The sequence below is a fragment of the Rhinopithecus roxellana genome, chromosome 11, assembly GCF_007565055.1.
Source record: "Rhinopithecus roxellana isolate Shanxi Qingling chromosome 11, ASM756505v1, whole genome shotgun sequence".
Classification (NCBI taxonomy): domain Eukaryota; kingdom Metazoa; phylum Chordata; class Mammalia; order Primates; family Cercopithecidae; genus Rhinopithecus; species Rhinopithecus roxellana.
Genome location: NC_044559.1, coordinates 139,756,041 through 139,777,009, shown reverse-complemented (window position 1 = coordinate 139,777,009; position 20,969 = coordinate 139,756,041). Strand labels below are relative to the sequence as shown.

At 52.3% G+C, this 20,969-nt stretch overlaps 1 protein-coding gene and 1 long non-coding RNA gene across 5 annotated transcripts; both read left to right on the top strand.

Moving 5' to 3' along the window:
• The first annotated feature begins 2,357 nt into the window (after positions 1-2,357).
• Positions 2,358-19,356, top strand: CXCL12 (C-X-C motif chemokine ligand 12). 4 transcript variants are annotated; one of them, XM_010365791.2, is made up of 4 exons: positions 2,358-2,648; positions 6,725-6,842; positions 8,840-8,926; positions 11,515-14,203. In XM_010365791.2, the coding sequence occupies exons 1-4, from the start codon at positions 2,588-2,590 to the stop codon at positions 11,606-11,608; spliced, it is 360 nt and encodes a 119-aa protein (XP_010364093.1). In that variant the 5' UTR covers positions 2,358-2,587; the 3' UTR covers positions 11,609-14,203. The 4 variants fall into 4 exon arrangements, with proteins under 4 accessions (XP_010364093.1, XP_010364095.1, XP_010364094.1 ...); XM_010365793.2 differs by lacking the exon at positions 11,515-14,203 and adding an exon at positions 9,655-10,487 and having other exon boundaries at positions 2,364-2,648; XM_010365792.2 differs by lacking the exon at positions 11,515-14,203 and adding an exon at positions 14,210-17,389 and having other exon boundaries at positions 2,373-2,648.
• Positions 14,462-17,389, top strand: LOC115900424 (the record flags this gene model as incomplete). Its single annotated transcript, XR_004060094.1, has 1 exon — positions 14,462-17,389. It is a non-coding gene; the product is annotated as an uncharacterized LOC115900424 (long non-coding RNA).
• Positions 19,357-20,969: the final 1,613 nt, after the last annotated feature.

Below are 20,969 nucleotides of genomic sequence, written 5' to 3'. Positions count from 1 at the left end.
CTGTGGCCGAGTGAGCTGGAGCCATGTTAAAATGGCCTGGTCTGATGGCCGCCTGCCTGTGCAGGCGGTGCAGAGGCCTCCAGAGTGTACAGGGTTTTAAATTTCAATCGCCAAATTGTAAAATTGTTAGGCTTGTACCTAAAATATGGATCCTTGGCCATCCTATTTAAAATCCTAACTCCCACCCCACTTTCCTGTGCTGCATCTCCCCCTAGCATGTAATGACCTTCTAAGTATTTTGTGCGTACTTAATGCTTAGTGTCATGTGCTTCTAAACGTTTAGTGCCTTTTCTAAAGTACTTCAAACATGTAGCCTAGGTCTAGCACATAGTGGGTGCTCAGTAAGTATTTAACGAACGACTAGAGGAAAGGATGGCCTCAATGGGTGCAGCTCAGTAAGTATTCAACGAACGACTAGCGGAAGGGATGGCCCCGATGGGTGCCACACTAGCTTCTGCTCTGGGGCCACAGGGCGCCTGCAGGAGGGGCGACGGCCAGGCCTGAAGCACTGGTACGCTCTCGACTCAGCCCACGCGGGCCTTTCAGGCTTCTGGAACAGATCCTAGGTCCAGCTGCCCACCTGATTTTGTGGCAAAGAAAAAAAGAAGACGACGCAGCGAGAGGCGGTGGCTTTTGCTTTGGCTAGATTTAAGGGCAAGCGAGGCCGCCCGGCTTCCGCGGGGTCGGGTCTCCCAGCTGCAGGGCGCCCCTCTGCCCGGGTGTAGATTTCCCGTGGACCCCTTTGCCCTCCCGGGTTTCACCAGCTGCGCAGGAATGGAGCGCGCCAGAGCTCTCGGAGCCGGGAGGGAGGCGCTGCCACCAGGGGGCGCCAGAGCCCCAGCGCTGCGGCTAGTACTCGGCCAAGCTCACCCGTCCAGCCCAGCAAAGACCTGCTTTCTTCACTGGACAGCTGCCTTCTTCACTAGACCTCACTGCCTTCAGTTCTTTAAGGGCAAGGGCCAAGTCAGTGGGGTTCCCGGCTTCAAGCCCAGTGCCCAGAGTGGGTGAATGGATGGATGGATGGATGGATGGATGGAGTGCCGGCACATGGATGGATGGATGGATGGAGTGCCGGCACATAGCCATCCAACGGCCAAAGTGGTTTCGGAAAAAAAAAAAAAAACACGCAGAAAACACCCATTCCCACCAGCGGAGTTCCGGAGCCCTCGCGGCCTCCTGTTTGACCGCCCCCGCCTAATGGAGCCGCTGACCGCAGGCCTGGCGGGCCAGCCCACTCCCCGACTGCCAGGACTCCCCAGGGACAGGGATGTGTCCCCAGGGCAGGCCCCTGGATGCACGCGGCGACTGACTCCACTCCGCTGGACGCTGTGCGGGGAAGGACACAGAGACGTGGCCGGGGCAGCCCGCGGTCACAAAGCGAGGCCCAAAGGGGAGCTCTCCTCACCCCCGCGCCTCGCGGGTGCCGGCCCGCACCCTCCCTTCGCCGCCGGGCTGGGGCCATCTGAGGTGTCCCGGTGGTATCCGGAGAGCTAAGCAACGCCGAGGGACGGCTCCGTGGGAAGAGTTTTCTGGACCCAAATGGCAGACGCCAGTAGTATTGTCCTAGGAGGTGGAGGTCCAGGTGGGGGAGTTCTTGTCTCAGCTCTTTGGGTCGCGTGGAGCTTTTCTTGGGTAAGGCAGGAAATACTTAGGTTTAAAGGACTTAAAGCTTCCATTTATTGAGTACCGTCTGCCTGTCAGATACGATGCAGAGGACTTCGCGGCGTGGGGTGGGTCTCATTGAATCTCCCCAGTCCCACTCCGCGGGGTGGGCCTGTGATTAGCTCATTTCACAGTTGAGAGGTCGGAGCTACAAAGGCTATATTCGCGTTTACTGACGGCCGCCAGCGCCTTCTGCTTTGTACAAGTGAGGAAACTGAGGCTCGGCTGGTGGCGCCATGGGCTTGGAGTCCGAGCCACGCTGACTGCAAAGACCGGTCTCATTCCCGCGGACCGAGCTCTCATGGCGGCTGCACCGCTAGCCTGGCAGGTGGCAAGCTTGAGTCCCCCACGCACAGAAAGCAGGACCCCCTCGGCTGCCTTGGACCGCCGCCGCCAGCAGTCCCTCAGCCCCGGGAGCAACTCGTTTGCTTTTCATAGGTTCTCATTCAGTTCCTGCCATCGAAAGGCCCCATCCTGCAGCTTTCCACGCGCGCCCCACTTTCCTCCTAAGGTCCTCAGTCTCTCCAGCGGGGCCCTGTCACAGGGACAACAAGCGGCCCTCCAGCCGGCGTCACCCAGGCTGCGGACCTCAGTGCAGACCGGGCCTGCGGTGCGTGGCCCAGCGGAGCCTGAGGTCAAAGGCCGGAGCGCACTGCGGCCACGGAGCGCAGCGGGCGCGGAGGAGGGGCGAGGGGGAGGGGTGGGGGTCGCCGCCGAGGGAGTTGCGCCTCAGAGACCCAGGCCACGGCCAGCACTCGGCTCCGGGCCCGCCCCTCGCCGTGCGCCCCGCCCCGCCCCGCCTGGCTCTCGCATGTAAAGCGCCCGACGCGCACCTCCCACCGCCGCACTTTCACTCTCTGTTAGCCGAAGTGCCAGCTCTGCGTCCGGCCCGCGACCCGCGCTAATCCGCCCGCCAGCCAGCGCCATGAATGCCAAGGTCGTGGTCGTGCTGGCCCTCGTGCTGACCACGCTCTGCCTCAGCGACGGTGAGTGCCCTCGGCGGGGAGGCCCTGGCGAGGGTCTGAGCTCCGGCTCCCCCCGGCGCAGAGCCACAACTCCTCTGCTTGCGTCCGCAGTTTGAGCCTCCCGGCACAGTGGGGGTGGAGGCAGCTCGCTTCGCTGGGAGCTCCGGCGGTGTCGGGTCCAAAGCTACTTTTGAGCCGAGGCTTTGTGACCTGCAGAGAGCGACCGCCCGACCTCAGGCTGGCTGCAGAGCGAGGTCAGGCGGGACAACTGGGCAGGAATGCCCCGAGGGAGGGTTCGGGGCTGGCGCGGGAAGGCGCGGAGGTGGGGAGTCGCGGATCCCAGACCCCTGCCCGCCCACACCCCCAGCCATTGCATTCCCGCGCGGAGCTTGGTTTCCAGCGGCGAATGGGCTCCGAGGTCCCGCTGAGCACAGTGCTGGAGGTAGGGCGGTGCATGGTGAGAGTGCGCTTTGCAAAGTTCGCCTCATGCCGCTACTCGAGGCTGTGAGGTCCGATGCAGCCGCGCAGCCTCGGCTCCCTGCGAAGCCTATCCTCTCCCCACACCCTCGCGGGGCTCTGGGCCAGGCGCGGGCAGGCTGCGCGGCGCAGCTGTCGGGCTTGTGCCACCCGCCAGGCCGCGCTTCTGCACAGCTCCGCGGTCCGCAGCGACGCGGATCTGGGCGCGCGTCCAGCCTCTACCTCCCTGCCTCTTCTCGGGTTCACCTGAGAGAGGCCTAGGGACCCTCTGGGCCTCCCACGCCCCCTGCCCAGCTCCCCAAACACACCTGCAGATAGGCGCTTTTGTCACCAGCCGGCCAAGCGCTTTGCCCCGAATGAGAGCTGCAGCAAAGTTCAATCTCCAAGGCCCTAAGCCACTGGGAACCGTGGTGTCCCGTTTCACTGGGAGAGGGCTTTTTTCTTTTCTTTCGCTGAAGAGAAACTCGCTGCCCTGTCATAGGACACCGCTGCAAACCAAAATAAACTATTGCCTCTGAACACACGAGACGAAACCCTGTAGCTCAGGCCGCTGCGCTTCCTTGGCTGCGAAATTTCCTGCAAAGAGTTGAAGGACACCCTGAGTGCTCTTGCAGCCGCGGGCTGTACGGGCCCAGCGCGCCTCAAGCCCTCGATTGGGTTCGTGCAGACGCGGCCCCGGCGTCCTCGCTGGCCGTGGACTGCGCGCTGATATGAGCAGGGCCAGCGCAGCTGAGCCGGGCAGGAGAGGTTGGGCCGCCCGGGGTCGTGGCGGACTGCCTGAGAAGTGTTCAGGACACAGACTGAAGGCAATTGGGAATGTTTGTCGTTGTTGAAAAGTCCCTGAGGCAGTGTCTCCACACTGACCCCACAAGTCATGGGGCATGTTTCTAGATTTTATTGCTGGATATTCTTCTGTTCCTATAAGGGCTCTGGTTTGGGCGGTTATTGACTGAGTGGTGGGATGAGGGTGGAGGTGTCACAGTGCACCGCTCTGGGAAACGGTGCTGCCCCCTCCCCTAGAGGGCTGGAGAGGGGCTTGGAATGAGGCACCCCGGTCCTTGAGTTATGGGTGCAGCTGACCTGGGGGAAGCACAGAGACGTGGGGTCTGTCCCAGACTCCTCTTGGCCTGGGAAGGGTGACATGGCCTTCAGAGTTGCCCCACTGGCAGCCAAGTAACCAGGGCAGGGGCCAGGCTCCAGGCAGGTCTGCTTCTCCTTGTACACATCGCCGGAATGCTTGTTTTTTTTTTTTTTTCCCCCTCACCTCGCAGTGCCTGTGTTCCCTCTGGCCCCACAGTTAGTCCTTAAGCTGCAATACAGAGAGAGCTCGGCCAGGGGTCCTGCCCCTCCCCCACTGGCTGACTTCCGTCAGGCAGCTGGGCTCCTGGGCTTCCCGGGGTTAAACTCAGGGTGGGCCCCCTTCCCAAGCCTGCTTGGAGGGGCCAGCTGGGCTCCTGTCTCTGCATTAGACTGGAAGGCTTTCTGAAAACTCCTGGAGCCAGGCTCACCGGGTCCCAAATCCCGGGTACCATCAGAGCCAGTCAGGATTCTTGCCAGTACACGGATTTACATCCAGAACGGTTGGGAAAGTTAGTCTTACTGACAAAAAGCTGGAGGAAAGAGCACATGAGGTGCACACGAAACCCTGTTCTTTTGGTAAGCACACCTGGGGGCTCTGTCACTTTAAAAAGACCTGTTGAAATTCGCTGCTTGACAGGCGGGCCTTAGGTCCTGGGAGTAGAAACAAGAATTGCTTTTGAAGGAAACGGATAATCCCGGGGGGTGTAGGGGGAGAGGAGAGTGCGCCTGTGTGTTGAGCTCTGAATAGGTTCTCATTTCTGGCCTGATCACCGCTGCTTGGTTAGGGGAGCCAGAGGAGCTTCTCTTCTCTGGGCGCTGGAGAGTCACAGCCCCACCCACCCCAGCGGGGGCGGCTGCGGCATTTGCCCTTGGCTGCATACCTTCAAGCTCACTGTTGCTTGGGGGCGGGGTGGGGGGGCTTGTGCCTCACTGCTGGGCTCCTATTCTCCTGTCCACCCCCAACCCACCCCCTGCCTCAGCTTGGAAGGGCCCAAAAGAAATCCAGGGAAACCTGGAGGCACAACACTCAGAGAGGAGCGTTTAGCTCCTCAGTTACCCAGGCTGCAGGCCGGGGCCCTGGTGGTGGCTTTCCCAGGTGATCTGGTTACAGTGCAGTGCAGATTTCCCCTGCAGGGTCCCAGTGCAGCTGCTGGAAGCGAGCCCCAGAGGTGCCTTTCTGGAGTTAGATCAGGTACAAATGTGAAGGCTGCTTTGGGTCTCTCCAGTGCCATGAGTCACCAGCAACCTGATGTTTGGCTTTCTCCTGGGTTTCAGGGAGTTGCATTTGGTCCAGGGGACAAGGAAGTGGGGGGACAAGTGGTCCCCTTTTCCTGCAACTTGGTGGCTAAATACACACTGCTGTTCCTAGTCCACATCATCCCTCAATTGATTGCAGCCTGTAGAAAAAAATAAAATAAAATGAGCCCCTTACTCAAGATTTCTTCCTGCTTCCCCAGCATTCTCTCCCAAAGGTGCAGAACTTCAGACAGAGGCTTCTCAGAACTTTATAAACAGGCAAGGTTAAAAAAAAAAGAAAAAGAAAAAAAAATCTCTGGACTAAATATTCTTGGACATACATTTAATCTCTGATTAAAGGATCCACAAGTTCAAATAATTTGGGGTATTAAGCGGGGCTTGGATACAATCTGCGAGGAAAAAAAAACAAAAAAAAACAAAAAGCACACACAAATCCCAGCCCTCCAGGGCTTGCAATTCTATATTTAAAGGTTGAGCAGTGGGTTCTGCAGGAGCCCCTTGCTAATTTACACTAATGAGTGTCAATTATGGCATTTTGTAAATTGGTGATTTTGTAAAGATCTTAATACAATTCCTGAGGCCACAGAATCCCTGCCTAGGCAATGAAAACCACATTTGACTCCAGCTCCACTAATCTCCAAGCCTTGGGGGAAGTGCTGGGCAGAAGGTGGGCCCTTAGCCTGCTCTCAGGGGACTCACAGGTAGGAAGCCAGCCAGGATTCTTTTGTGCCTTCCAGAGCTTTAGGTGAATGTGAGGAGGGGGCTGTGGGGTTGGGGAGGGCAGCATTCCTGAGCGCTACTGTGCTTGCTGGCTAGAGGCCTGGGCCAGAGGAGAGAGGCCAGAGAGCCTGGAGCCTCTTGTCCCCCTTCCTTTTCCCTGAGTAAAGAGATCTTTCTTAGTTGTCCCTTGAGGAATTTATTTTACAAAGAGTAACTGGGAATCTCAGTACCTTGGACTGAAACCGTTATCTCCTATAATTACTACCTTTACCTTGAGACACTGAGCAGGTGGCTTCTAATTTAATCTCCCCCCTCAACTAGGGTCCAGCTCTCCCCAGGCCTGTTAGTCTCCTTGCCCTGTAGAAGCTGAGTCTGAGCTCAGCCAGAACTCACTGTGCTGCCTGAGGAGATGGTCTTTCCCAAAATGCACCAGTAACCTGGAACTCACCCCGGTGATGCTGTCTCTTGATCCTTAATGGCTGCACCAACTGCTGCAGACCCAGACACACATTACCAAAATCTGGCAGGGTACTCAAGTGCCTTGTTCTCCTTACCTCTTCTAGGGAAGCCTGTCAGTCTGAGCTACAGATGCCCATGCCGATTCTTCGAAAGCCATGTTGCCAGAGCCAACGTCAAGCATCTCAAAATTCTCAACACTCCGAACTGTGCCCTTCAGATTGTGTAAGTCTTGAACATCATGTAACGAACAAAGTTGCATCTAACAAACATAGTAACATCTAACCCAAGTCTTGTTAAAGGTGTAGAAGTGACATAAGCCAAGTGTCCAACCTTGAACTTGGCATAATTAGTGGCAGCTATTTTTACCATGAGGACCTTTAGTATGCCACCAGGCATGAATTTTAAAAGCTGCTCTTGGCTTGCACACCCTGCTGTGCTGGTAGTAGTTCTCTCTTCTTTCCAAACCTCCTTTCTTCAGCACAGCACAGCTAGATGCTGGAGAAACTATGGGCTTCGCCAGGGTTTTGACTGAAGCCTACTAAATTAGGCAGCCCTTAGTTAATAACAGTGATAAATTGCCTGCCAGTTTCAGGGATCCGGTGCCCTACGTTAACTCACAAGTCCTAAATTCAGTTTAAGTCCTCTTTAACCATTGGGTGAAGCTTCAACATTTTCAGCTCACTTACCTGTATTTTCTCAAGTACAACATATGAGGTTTTGGTGTTATTTGGTGTGGATGGCAGCCGCTAACATTTGATTTTATTCATTTGGGAAACAAAGACCAAAATCACACATCCACAAGACAAGAGAATCTCAGCTGGGTACAGAAAACCGCAAGAAGTGCACGAAGAAAGCCATGTGCTTGAAAGCCTATAACTTGGCCCTCTCATGCTCACGAAGTCCTGTGTCTGAACACGGGGAAGCAAGGGCTCAGGGAGTCTCTTGGAGAGGATTTGATTGCTCAGAAGTCCTAGTGCAAAAAATGGAGTGGGGAGACAGCAGTTGGAACCAAAGCTACAAATTCCCAAAGACTTTTCCACCCAACACCAATGGTTTTTAGTTTTGATTTTAGAAAACTGTTTTTAGTTTTGAGTTAACCCTTTACTGCCTTGAATGTGTTTGTTATTTACAGTATATTTTAGGGCCCTAGAATATGAATGTTTTTTCAGTACTTTGTCTACAACATGATACTTTATCTCTTGTGAAGAGTATTTTAAAGATACTGAATTTAGCTAGCATGGACCTGCTTGAAGTTGAAGATGCCAAATACAATTCTCAGTTCTGAACAGACACTAAATTAACAATGGCAGGGCCTAGATTTGCACCCCAAAGTGGGTTGCTCCGAGCCACACCCACCTCTGTAACCCTCTTCACCTAATGGACAGGCTGCTTGAAGACTCCCTGGGTGCCCCTGAGCCACTGTGCTGGGGCTTAGCTGTCCTCAAGACCCTTAAGTACTTGGGCTGTGTGACATTCCCTGGCACCTAGGGCTTTCTGGCAAGAGATCCAGAGAGATGAATCAGGCCTTCCCCAGGAATTTGCCTGTAGGGAAGCTCTTGAGAGTGTGAACTTAAAAACAAATGAGACCAAGAAACATTCAGTGAACTTGTAAAATCTTTCTAGAAACTATTTTCTGGTTAGCCACCTGCACTGCCCCTCTCCTCCCTGGCTGGTCACCCTCCCGGTCAGACTGCGGTGACTTCTGGAGGCCTCCTGCCTCCAGGCTTCCTCACGCCCATCCTTAAGTTGGCCCTATGTCTATCAAGATGACCCATCCAAATAAACCTCTCATCTGTTGCTCTCCATTCTCCCCTCCACAGGCGCCTAGAGCATCCTGTCCTCCCCTTCCTCAGTGTCCTCTGCGTGCTTTGATAACCCCCCTGGTGTATTTGCTTCTGGTTTTCCCTTCTCCTTTATTTACTCTCCAAGCTCCTACTTACCCTTCAAAGGCAGCTCAAATGCTCCCTTACATGAATTCCCCCTGCACCGCCACGGAAAGACTTCTGTTCCCATTTCCGTGTCTCTGCAATGGAACTTCCTGCACTGCCAGCGCCGAGCTTTCCCCAGCACACCGGGAGCACCTCTGGAGCCTGAGCATGCCAAGTGGAGCACGGGGTGCCAGCAAGGGCCCTAGATGGGTATTGGGGGAGCAGATGCACACGTTGCAGCAGCGCCTTCCTCCTGTGCAGCTGCACACTGTTGCCATTCTGTTTTCACAGAGCTCGGCTGAAGAACAACAACAGACAAGTGTGCATTGACCCGAAGCTAAAGTGGATTCAGGAGTACCTGGAGAAAGCTTTAAACAAGTAAGCACAACAGCCAAAAAGGACTTTCCGCTAGACCCACTTGAGGAAAACTAAAACTTTGTGAGAGATGAAAGGGCAAAGATGTGGGGGAGGGGGCCTTAATCATGAGGACCGGGTGTGTGTGTGGGGTGGGCACATTGATCTGGGATCGGGCCTGAGGTTTGCCAGCATTTAGACACCGCATTTATAGCATACGGTATGATATTGCAGCTTGTATTCATCCATGCCCTGTACCCGTGCACGTTGGAGCTTTTATTACTGGGGTTTTTCTAAGAAAGAAATTGTATTATCAATAGCATTTCCAAGCAGTTAGTTCCTTCATGATCATCACAATCATCATTCTCATTCTCATTTTTTAAACAAACGATTACTTCAAGATCTGAATTTGGCTTGTTTGGAGCATCTCCTCTGCTCCCCTGGGGAGTCTGGGCACAGTCAGGTGGTGGCTCAACAGGGAGTTACAAAAAGTATCCTTCCTCCAGACGCTGAGGCTCCTGCAGCAGCGCCCCTCCCAGGAGGAAGGCCTCTATGGCGCTCAGATACCAACCGGGGCTGGGTACTGCCACTGCCTTCACCTCCTCTTTCAACCTCAGTGATTGGCTCTGTGGGCTCCATGTTGAAGCCACTGTCACTGGGACTGTGCTCAGAGACCCCTCTCCCAGCTATTCCCACCCTCTCCCCGACTCCGAGAGCATGCTTAATCCCGCTTCTGCTTCTCATTTCTGTAGCCTGATCAGCGCCGCACCAGCCGGGAAGAGGGTGATCGCTGGGCCTCGTGCCCTGCATCCCTCTCCTCCCAGGGCCTGCCCCCCAGCTCGGGCCCTCTGTGAGATCTGTCTTTGGCCTCCTCCCGAATGGAGCTGGCCCTGTCCTGGGGATGTGTGATGGTCCCCCTGCTTACCCACAAAAGACAAGTCTTTACAGAATCAAACGCAATTTTAAATCTGAGAGCTCGCTTTGAGCGATTTGGTTTTGTGATTGCCTCTGAAGCCTATGTATGCCATGGAGGCACTACAAACTCTGAGGTTTCTGAAATCAGAAGTGAAAAAAATCAATGAATAAACCAGCATCTTGCCACTGCCCCCTCCTGAAGCCACAGCAGGGTTTCAGGTTCCAATCAGAACTGTTGGCAAGATGACATTTCCATGCATAAATGCGATCCACAGATGGTCCTGGTGTTATTTGTAACTTTTTGCAAGGCATTTTTTATATATATTTTTGTGCACATTTTTTTTACGTTTCTTTAGAAAACAAATGTATTTCAGAATATATTTATAGTCGAACAATTCATATATTTGAAGTGGAGCCATATGAATGTCAGTAGTTTATACTTCTCTATTATCTCAAACTACTGGCAATTTGTAAAGAAATATATATGATATATAAATGTGATTGCAGCTTTTCAATGTTAGCCACAGTGTATTTTTTCACTTGTACTAAAATTGTATCAAATGTGACATTATATGCACTAGCAATAAAATGCTAATTGTTTCATGGTATAAACCTCCTACTGTATGTGGGAATTTATTTACCTGAAATAAAATTCATTAGTTGTTAGTGATGGAGCTCATAGAAGTTTCTGGTTTATACAGTTAAGCCTGCCTGCGGTCAGGTGCCTGAGACCCCTTCTCACAGCCCATGTGTGACAGTGTATGGGCTTTTTCTCACGAGCAGATTAGATCTGCAGCTCAAGTTTTTGGATCTTTTTTTTTTTTTTTTAAACCCAATTGAAATAGTAGTGCTGGTTTTCTGAAGAATAATATTTGACTCACTAATTCCTCTTCCCTCCCTCCTCCTCCTCGGTTCTCCTAACATCCCCATGTAATCCCCAGAGACTCAACCCTAGTAATACCAACCTTTCACATTTTCCCATGTAAAAATCCCATGACTCCAGGCCATGGTTAATATCAAGCTTTCACAGGGACAGGTGGCCTCACCCCATAAATCATTAAATACCATTCAGCTTGAATCATTTTAATGTGACAGTCACGAGCCAGTTGCTCTAATAAAAATCTGCTAACCAGCTCTCTCCCTTGCTCTCCAGAACAATTGCATTCATTCCCAGGAGTGTTCACAGGCGTCTAGAAAGGGGAAGGTGGGACCACTGCCTTTTTTCTCCTCTTCCAAATGGCAGTCTGAACCTGGGGCCCGTAGCCTCCAAATGTCCAAATGCAGGCATTTCTTAGAGAAAGCTAAGAGTTCAGCCCTGCATTGAGGAGAAAAAGTCCCATGAGAGCAGGGCAGGGCAAGGTGACAAGGACCACAATGGCCAGCCTGGCCCTGGGTGTACCCTGAGATGTGGATTCCTTTTCCCCAGTGGGAACCAGATTCAGGTTGGTAGATGGGCAGTCACTGTAACCCATTCACAAAGGTGTTCTAGGAGCCCATGGAACATTTGTTTGAATGGAAGGAAATGTCCAATTTATTTTAGTAAATCACTGATAAACAGTGCTTTGACCAGGGGCCTCCAGGTCTGAGACTGAAAGCACAGTTTAACTGGTACATGGGCCAGTGTTAAATCGTATGCAGACTGAGACGAACTTTTGTTTATTTGCACATTATTAATGGTTCTACTAATTTTATCTAAGGGGGCGCAGAGAAGAAAAAGTGGGGAAAAAAGAAAAGATAGGAAAAAAGAAGCGACAGAAGAAGAGAAAGGCTGCCCAGAAAAGGAAAAACTAGTTATCTGCCACCTCGAGATGGACCACAGTGCACTTGCTCTCGGCGCTTTGTAAATGTGCTCGATCCTCCTCCAGGACAGACCCCCATGCAGACCGGGCAGGGTCTCAGACTTCCGTGGGGGAGCAGTGCTTTGCTGCCCTGCCGGCCACACTGGCTTCTGTATTTATGTGCTTTCAAAGACCCTTATTGGTCTGCTAAGTTATGAAGAAAGTAGTTGTGCAGAGACTGGGGCAGGGGTCTGTGATGCGGAGCCTGTGTGCTCAGGACTCTGTCCAGAATAGCCTGGGAGCTCCAGGAATGCCCAGGTTTGCTGAGCCCCTCAGCCCACCCTCCACTTCCTCTCTTAGAAGGCCGACGCTCACTGGGGAGCTCACCAGCTCCACACACTTGCAGTCTGCATTCCTGTGGAGACCAGGTTGTGGCCACCTGGCCAGTGTGCAGGGCAGCCTGCTAGCCCAGTAGAGGTGGCCTTGCCAGGAAGGGGGTGTGCCACCCCTCTGTGGCCCTCAGGAAAGGTGAAAACTGACTGACTCTCAGGCCTAGGCCCTAGATTTTTCCAAATACCCATTGCCTTTCCCTCCACCACTCTGCCACCTGGGAAGGGGCTTCTTCAGCCCCTCCTTCCTGGGTTGTGGGAGTGGCTTTATCCCCAAGCCTGGGTGGGTTTCTGCAAACTGTGTGGGGTGAGCCGGAGGGAATGCTGCATTCTCAGAGAGCAGATGTGGAAACACTTCTCAGGGAGCTCCTTTTTGGGCAATTCTCTTTAGAGTCTTTAAACAGGTCCCCCACGTGGAGGACAGATGTGCTATGGAACTTTGCAAGGGTCCTGAATCCCTGGGGATCCCAGCCTGTCCCCTCCCGACTCCTGTGTGATGGCGTGTGCTCCGGCTGCACGGCGCAGCTGCCTCAGTCCTCATTCATGGGAAATACCTTATCTGCCTAAAGCAAATACTACTTAAGCTCTAGAACTTTCCTGCACCCTCCGTCCCTGCCCATGTAGATGTATATGTGAGATTTTTTGCCAAGTTTCTCTAATCTGGCCTGGGAGGATAGAAGAGCAAGGCCCCCATTTCAGTAGTGCTCTGAAAAAGGATGCACTGAATTTCTCAGCCCTTCTCCACCTCACATAAACACCTGCCCACCCTGCACCCCGAACCCGGGTCATAATTTTAATAAATGCAAAAAGAGGAAGTGGTTGGAGGATGGAGCACATGGAATTCAGGAGAAAACCCACCAAGACCCCTGCATGTCAGACACACCCCGAGTCGGAGCGCCGTGTCCCCTTGAGCTTTAATGAGCTCCCTGTGATCACAGCCATGCCTTCTCCTCCTTGTGGAGGCATCCTAGGATGCTTCAGCCAAAGGCCTTTGTTTCCAGCCACTATCCCTTTTATCTGGACAACTCTCCAGGCCTACATTCCGCTTGCCAGCACTGGGGGTAACAGGCCTGAGCCCTGGATTCAGGGGTGCCCTAGTCTTCTGCCTTCCCCACATCTTAAGGCACAGGGCTGTTGGGTGGGCTGCCTGGGGCTGCCAACTTTCCCGTGGAAGCCAGTAGCTGCTCTGGTCCATGGGACTCGGACAAAAGCGCCCCAAGAGGGCCAACCTGTGCCCCCCTACTTGGCTGTGTTCTTTGGACTCCACATGCGGTAGGGCTCTGTGCCTGGGGAGGGGTGGCCAGTCTGTCCTGGTCAGCATGAAAAGCTGTTGGCTCCCTAGGGACAGAGGGCCCAGCTAAGGCTGCCTGAGGATACAAACTGCTTGCTGCAGTGACAAGCAATGCTGCCTCCCTCCCGTCCCCCTCCTGGGGAGCAGGGTCTGCAGGGACTGAGAGTGGGTCCCACCTTGAGAACGCATGCAAGGTCCGTCCTGTCTTGATGTGACTGCACATGCCCTGGGGGCTCACTGTGGCTTACAAGTGGCTTATGAAGCTCCTGGGAGCAGGTGGTACACCCACTGCTGAAGACAGGGTCGCCGTGGAAGAGCAAAGAGCCTGACCAGGATTCCTGGTGGGTTGAAACTAGGAAGTGCTCACACCAGTCAGAGCCAAATGAGGGGTACACCATGGTCACTGGTCTGTCCAGCATGCATTCCTCCTGGGAGGTCCTGGCCGCCTGTGCACCCACCCCTGTGCCACCTCCAGCAGCCCCACCTGGGGCCACCTGCAGTGGCATGGCCCCTGGCTGAGAGGCTCCGAGGGCGAGGGGTTACTGGAAGCCATGAAAGTGTCTCTTGGGAGAGCCGAGGCCAGGATGCAGGGCAGCAGCATCCTGAGCCTCAGTCCCACGCCAGTACCGGGTAAGCAGTGTGCCCTGTCCCCGTTGTATGACCACTCTGATGGGCCTCTCTGTGCCTTCATGCGTCTGCCACGTGTCTGTTCTCTGCTTTCTGCTGTCCATGGGTCCTTCCGCTTCAGCCTGGCTGTGTCTCGCACTCCCCTCCCCTCTGCTGTCCCAGGGCCTCTGAAGGGAGATGCATGGCCAAGGTGGCAACTTGGAAGTAGGAGTGGCCCCAGGGCCTCCACACAGGCAGTCGCCCTGCAGGAGCCAGCTGGGTGTGGGGGACCTGCCTTAATGGTGTTTCCCTCTGTTCTTGTCAACAGGAGGTTCAAGATGTGAGAGGGTCAGACGCCTGAGGAACCCTTACAGTAGGAGCCCAGCTCTGAAACCAGTGTTAGGGAAGGGCCTGCCACAGCCTCCCCTGCCAGGGCAGGGTCCCAGGCATCGCCAAGGGCTTTGTTTTGCACACTTTGCCGTATTTTCACCATTTGATTATGTAGCAAAATACATGACATTTATTTTTCATTTAGTTTGATTATTCAGTGTCACTGGTGACACATAGGAGCTTAGACTAAGGCCATTATTATACTTGCCTTATTAGAGTGTCTTTCCATGGAGCCGCTCCTCTGACTCAGGGCTCCTGTGTTTTGTATTCTCTGAGCTGTGCAGATGGGGAGACTGGGCTGAAGGAACCTCACCCCCATGGTCAGCCCTAGGGTGGAGAACCACCAGGAGGGATGCCTGTGGGTGCCAGGACCAGTCAACCTGGGCAAAGCCTAGTGAAGGCTTCTCTCTGGGATGGGATGGTGGAGGGTCACACGGGAGGCTCACCCACTTCTCCATCCACATGGGAGCCAAGTCTGCCTGTTCTGGGAGGGCAGCAGGGCTACCCTGAGCTGAGGCAGCAGTGTGAGGTCAGGGCAGAGTGAGACCCAGCCCTCATCCCGAGTACCTCCACATCCTCCACGTTCTGCTCATCATTCTGTGTCTCATCCATCATCATGTGTGTCCACGACTGTCTCCATGGCCCCGCAAAAGGACTCTCAGGACCAAAGCTTTCATATAAACTGTGCACCAAGCAGGAAATGAAAATGTCTTGTGTTACCTGAAAACTGTGCACATCTGTGTCTTGTTTGAAATATTGTCCATTGTCCAATCTTGTGTTTTTGTTCAAAGCCAGCATCCTCCTCTGTGACCAATGTCTTGATGCATGCACTGTTCCCCCTGTGGAGCCGCTGAGCGATGAGATTCCCCTTAGAGTGCAGTCCTGATCAGAGCCGTGTTCCTTTGGGGTGAACTACCTTGGTTCCCCCACTGATCACAAAACCATGGTGGGTCCATGGGCAAAGCCCAAGGGAATTTGGTGTGCACCAGGGTTGACCCCAGAGGCTTGCTGCCCCATCAGTGCTCCCTCACCTGTCAGTACCTTCAAACTAGGGCCAAGCCCAGCAGTGCTTGCAGAAAACAAGCATTCACAACTTGTTTTTGGTTTTTAAAACCCAGCCCATAAAATAATCAATCCTGGACGTGAAGATTTCTTCCCAATTCACATCTAACCTCATCTTCTTCACCATTTGGCATTGCCATCATCTCCTGCCTTCCTCCCTGGGCCCTCTCTGCTCTGCGTGTCACCTGTGCTTCGGGCCCTTCCCACAGGACATTTCTCTAAGAGAGCGATGTGCTGTGCAAAGAGTAAGTCAACCTGCCTGACATTTGGAGTGTTCCCCTTCCACTGAGGACAGTCAATAGAGCTGTACTAAGCCACTTAAAATGTTCCCTTTTGACAAAGGCAAGCACTTGAGGGTTTTTGTTTTGTTTTTCATTCAGTATTACTAATACTTTTCCCCTTTGATTAAAGACCCCAGTTTAAAAAAAAATTAATGAAGAAAGTGGAAAACACGAAAGTCAAAGCAAGGACACTGTGTGTAACATGTAGGAAGTAGGAAGTAAATTATAGTGGCGTAATCTTGATTTGTAAATGTTTTTGAATTTAATAATCTGTAGAGTTATTAGTAACGTGTTAAGTATTTTCATAAGTATTTCAAATTGGATCTTCATGACAGAAGGCAAATCCATCAACCAAAATTGTCCCTTAAACAAAAATTAAAATCCTCAATCCTGCTATGTTACATTGAAAAGCTAGAGCCTGAGGGATCTTTATTAGTTATAAAGACACAGAACTCTTTCAAAACCTTTTGAAATTAACCTCTCACTATAGCAGTATAATTGAGTTTTCAGTGGGGCAGCCATTATCCAGGTAATCCAAGATATTTTAAAATCTGTCACGTAGAACTTGGACTTACCTGCCCCCAATCCATGAACCTAGACCATTGAATTCTTGGTTGAGGAAACAAACATGACCCTAAATCTTGACTAAAGTCAGGAAAGGAATCATTTCTATTTCTCCTCCATGGGCGAAAATAGATAAGAGTAGAAACTGCAGGGAAGATTATTTGCATAACAATTCCTCTGCTAACAATCAGCTCCTTGGTGGAGACTGCCCAGCTAAAGCAATATGCATTTAAATGCAGTCTTCCTTTGCAAGGGAAAAGGCTCTTGTAATCCAAATCTCTTTTTGCTTTCAAACTGCTAGTCAAGTGTGTCAGGGAGCTGTTGACTAGGGATCCCTCATCTGTCCTGGGACCTGGTGTTGCCTCTACCTGACATTCCCTTGGGCTCCCAGTAACCTCTTTGGAGGCCCTCACTGCCAGCTCTGCATCAGGACCCAGAGGAAGGGGCCAGAGGCTTGTGGACTGGCTGTGTGTTGGGATTGAGTCTTTGCAACGTGTTTGTGCTGCTGTGTGTCCCCCTCTGTCCAGGCACTGAGACACCAGCGAGGAGGCTCCAGAGGGCACTCTGCTTGTTATTAGAGATTACTCCCTGAGACAAAAGGTTCAGCTTGGAGCAGAGGGGCTGAATAGCAGAAAGTTCCCCTCCTCCCCCACCACCCACAACCTTAGATGTTCTAAGTCTTTCCATTGGATCTCATTGGACCCTTCCATGGTGTGATCTTCTGACTGGTGTTATCACCATGGGTTCCCTGACTGGGAGTTGATCACCTTTCCCAGGTGCTACACCCTTTTCCAGCTGGATGAGAATTTGAGTGCTCTGATCCCTCTACAGAGCTTCCCTGACCCATTCTGAAGGAGCCTCATTCCTGGGAAATACTCCCTAAAAACTTCCAAATCCCCTAAGCAGACCACTGACAAAACCATGTAGAAAATTTGTTATTTTGCAACCTCGCTGAACTCTCAGTCTCTGAGCAGTGAAGGATTCAGTGTTAAATGTGACGAATACTGTATATTGTATTGTTTCAATTGCATCTCCCAGATAATGTGAAAATGGTCCAGGAGAAGGCCAATTCCTATATGCAGTGTGCTTTAAAAAATAAATAAATAAGAAACAACTCTTTGAGAAACAACAATTTCTACTTTGAAGTCATACCAATGAAAAAATGTATATGCACTTATAATTTTCCTAATAAAGATCTGTACTCAAATGTAGCCACCAACAGTTTGAAATTAATGTTACTACTTGGAATTTTCTGGACATGGTTTTTTTCCCTCAAACCCAAAACTGAGGGTTGTGTAATCCTGGCTACAGTGGTTCATGGAAAACAGGGCATTGTAATCATGCTAATCACAGCTGAGAAATCTGGAGGCATACTTGCCTCTTCTGGACAGCTGATCCTTAGCAGGGAAAGGTGCTCCCTTTTCTCTGAGTGTCTTTGGTTTTGCTAGAATTGCTTCTGAAAGGTCAGCATCTCCTCTACTCCGCAAGGGATGGTTTTGTGCAAGCGTCTCAGGTATTTACTGACAGCTATGAGGAGGGAAACCCACACTGCCCTTCTCAGTCCTGGGAGAATGCAACAGAGGTCTGGCCCTGATGATAATTGCTGAGGACCAATGCTCTGTGTGTTTCCTGCTCTGCACAGGGACCCTGCTGGAAGACAGACACTATTCTGTCATCTAGCAATGACTAGCCAGCACTGTCCTGGACATGGGGCATAGGAGATGAGCCCGACAGACGGACTCTGGTCCTCACAGAGTTCAGCCCGTAACACTCTCTAGCACATTCTCTGTCATCCACAGTCAACCTTGTTGGAAAGGAGAGGTCACCACGAAAGTTCCGAATGTCTGAGTCAGATTGTCTGGTCCTCCAAGCCCTCTTCCCCATTGGTCCAGATGTGATGTCATCATCCCATGCCAAACCTTCCCGCCACTTAATGGGATGGTCATCATGTGGGCGCTAAGTTGCAGATGGACTGGGAAAGGGAGAAGGATTAGAGCAGGCTGGGAAGGGCAGCATGGTGTCAGGGGACTTGTGCAGGCTTCACGGAAGATCAGTAGACTGGGGCTTGCGTCCCATTCACTCTCTGCTCCCTCTGTGATTTGAGATGCATCCCTTGATCTCTGTGAGTTCCAGTCTCCCAGCTGCAACACCGAAGCTTATTATTGCCAAGGGTCAGGAGGATTAGACTGGGAGAGTGTGTGGAAGCAGCTAGCTTTTGAGGGACAGGACAAAGCCCACCCCTCACCCCAAAAGTTCCCCATTTTGTTCCCTCTCTTCACCTCCTGTTTCCTGGAGTCCACAAAGCTAGAATAAGACTCACATCTGCCTCTGCTGAGCCCCTTAACAAAGCTCAGAGACCAAGGGAGCAGGAAGCGACCTGGAAGCTGAGCCTGCCCCTCAGATAAAGGATGGGGAGAAGTCACTGGGTCATATCCCCTGTGTCTCCAGCACACCACACTGCTATCCTAGCACTGAGAATCAACAACGGGCCAACCCTTCAAAATGACCTGGCATCAGAAAGAAAGCCTGAGTCCTGGCATGCTTGCACTGTCCTCTCATTTACTCGGCCAACAACAGCTGCGATGAAACTCCTGCACCGCAGGAGTGTGGGGAGCAAGACACACTCGCTCTAATTCCACGAAGCCTGCAGTCTGACGACTGCCATGTGAGAAGTGGGTATTTTCATAGATTGTGGTATATTCAGGCATCAGGGAAGCATAAAACAGAAAAGACCCCTAATTTAGGCATCAGTGAGGATTTGCTTAAAAAGTGCTTGTGAAGGTGAGACCTGAGAAAAGTGGATTCTTTGGAGGGGTGGTCTACTGAGCCCATGAGGGCTGGCATGGAGAGCCCAGGTGGTATCCTCCTGTGAATTGGAAAGGGGACTTATTCTAGAAGCCGGAGGTGTATCTCACACAGGGAGTCTGGCACGGGGGGCACAGGGCACTGGGTTTCAGCCTCCTCATTCCCATCACTTGTGGGAGGCACAAACACAGCTGAGAAAGCTGGACCCCCACAGTGATGGGGTCCCCTCAGCATGGCTGATTGCATGAAGTGGACACCAGATGCATATTGCAGGCCAATCTGATTTTCTGTCACAGGAGTACATGGCTGTGATTCAACAGCATCAGGCTTTGCTCCCTTTCTCTGTGCCTGCAGCTGAGGACCGGGCACTCTGGAGTGTGGGCCGCCAGGAGACAGAAGCGGAAGGAGCCTCCACTGCTTGAAACAGATTCAGAGAAGTGGGGATGCAAGACCAGGAAGCCCTAGAGGGAAGCAACCTGTGGCTTCCCATGGAGGGCCTGGAGAACCTCGGAGGGCATTGGTCCCTGGTGAGGTCTGGCCGCACTGCCTGCCTTGGGTTCTGTGTGTTCCAAGTAAATCGTCTTGGAGCTAAAATGAGGATTTCTGCTATTTACACTCAAATAATCATCACCAGGGTCAACTTGCAAGCTCCAAAGAAAGACCATTTAGACGAGCAGTCCTCAACCTTTTTGGTACCAGGGATTGGTTTCTTGGAAGACAATTTTTCCACGGACACTGCAGGGTGGGGTGAATGTGGTTTCTGGATGAAACTGTTCCACCTCAGAGGATCAGGCATGAGTTAGATTCTCATAAGCAGCGCACAGTCTAGATCCCTGGCATGCGCAGTTAACAATAGGGTTCTCAGTCCTAGGAGAATCAAATGCTGTTGCTGATCTGACAGCAGGCGGGGCTCAGGCAGTAGTGCTCCCCCACCTACAGCTCATGTCCTGCTGTGCAGTCCAGTTCCCAACAGGCCATGGACCCCTACTGGTCTGCAGCCTGGGAGCTGGGGACCCCTGATTTAGACCACACAGATTCCCTAGCCGTGCCTGCTACCCATTAGGATTGATCAAAGACCCAGAGGCATCCTGAAGCCTCCACATAAGGCGCACAGGACCCAGGCAGCACCCACCCTGCCTGCCCAGCATCCGCTGTGGAGAGACAGGTGAACATCTGTCAGCCTAGGAGAGCTCGGGCACAGCCACCGGTGTGTACAGGGAAGGCTGGGGCCCACCACACAGTCTATGTATCTGCTGAGTATAGCAAACTGGAGACAGCTAAGTCCTCAGCTGTCCTCAGGTGGAGTCCGCTCCTAGGCATCCCCCACTAGGAGGAAGCTCCATAATGCCTTTTCAGGGTTTCCTGCCAGTGCCTAGTCATGGTTGTTTCACAGACTTAATGAGTAAGCTGACTCTTCAGGCTGCAAGGCAGCACCAGGCCTCGGGCGGCAGCCTCTGGTCAAGTCAGAGCCCAACCCTGGGGTTCCCATCTTAGCTGCTCTTGGATTTCAAGGCCATTGCCTTGCTACATGTAAGAGCATAAGGAATTGTGTCCACCTCTTGGCCCATGAAACCAAACAGAAACAAAGCTGAGTGAAGCCATAGATGAAGCCTCTGAACTCCCCAACCCTCCTATTCTTGCTATGAATGGAGGGGCCTGGGGTAGCAAGTGAAGCTTGTGGACTTGGCGGCTGAGTGGAAAGAGCCCCGGGCCTAGAATGAAGGACTCAGCTGTCAATTGCTGTTTAACCTTCCCCAGCTAAGTCTCACTCAGTCCACCCTGCACCTGCACCTCCAAAGCTGATCGGAGCTTAGAAAAAATTCTTCCCTGCTGTCCATTCTTAAAATTCAGACTCAGCTGCCTGATTCTACTCAGCCCAGTATGGGGCTTGTTCCATACTTTCTTCCCTTTCCTTAAGCTTTCTTCCTCCTCTCCTTTGTCAACTTGCAGCTCATGATCTGGCTTCCTCTGTCACAGAATGAAAGG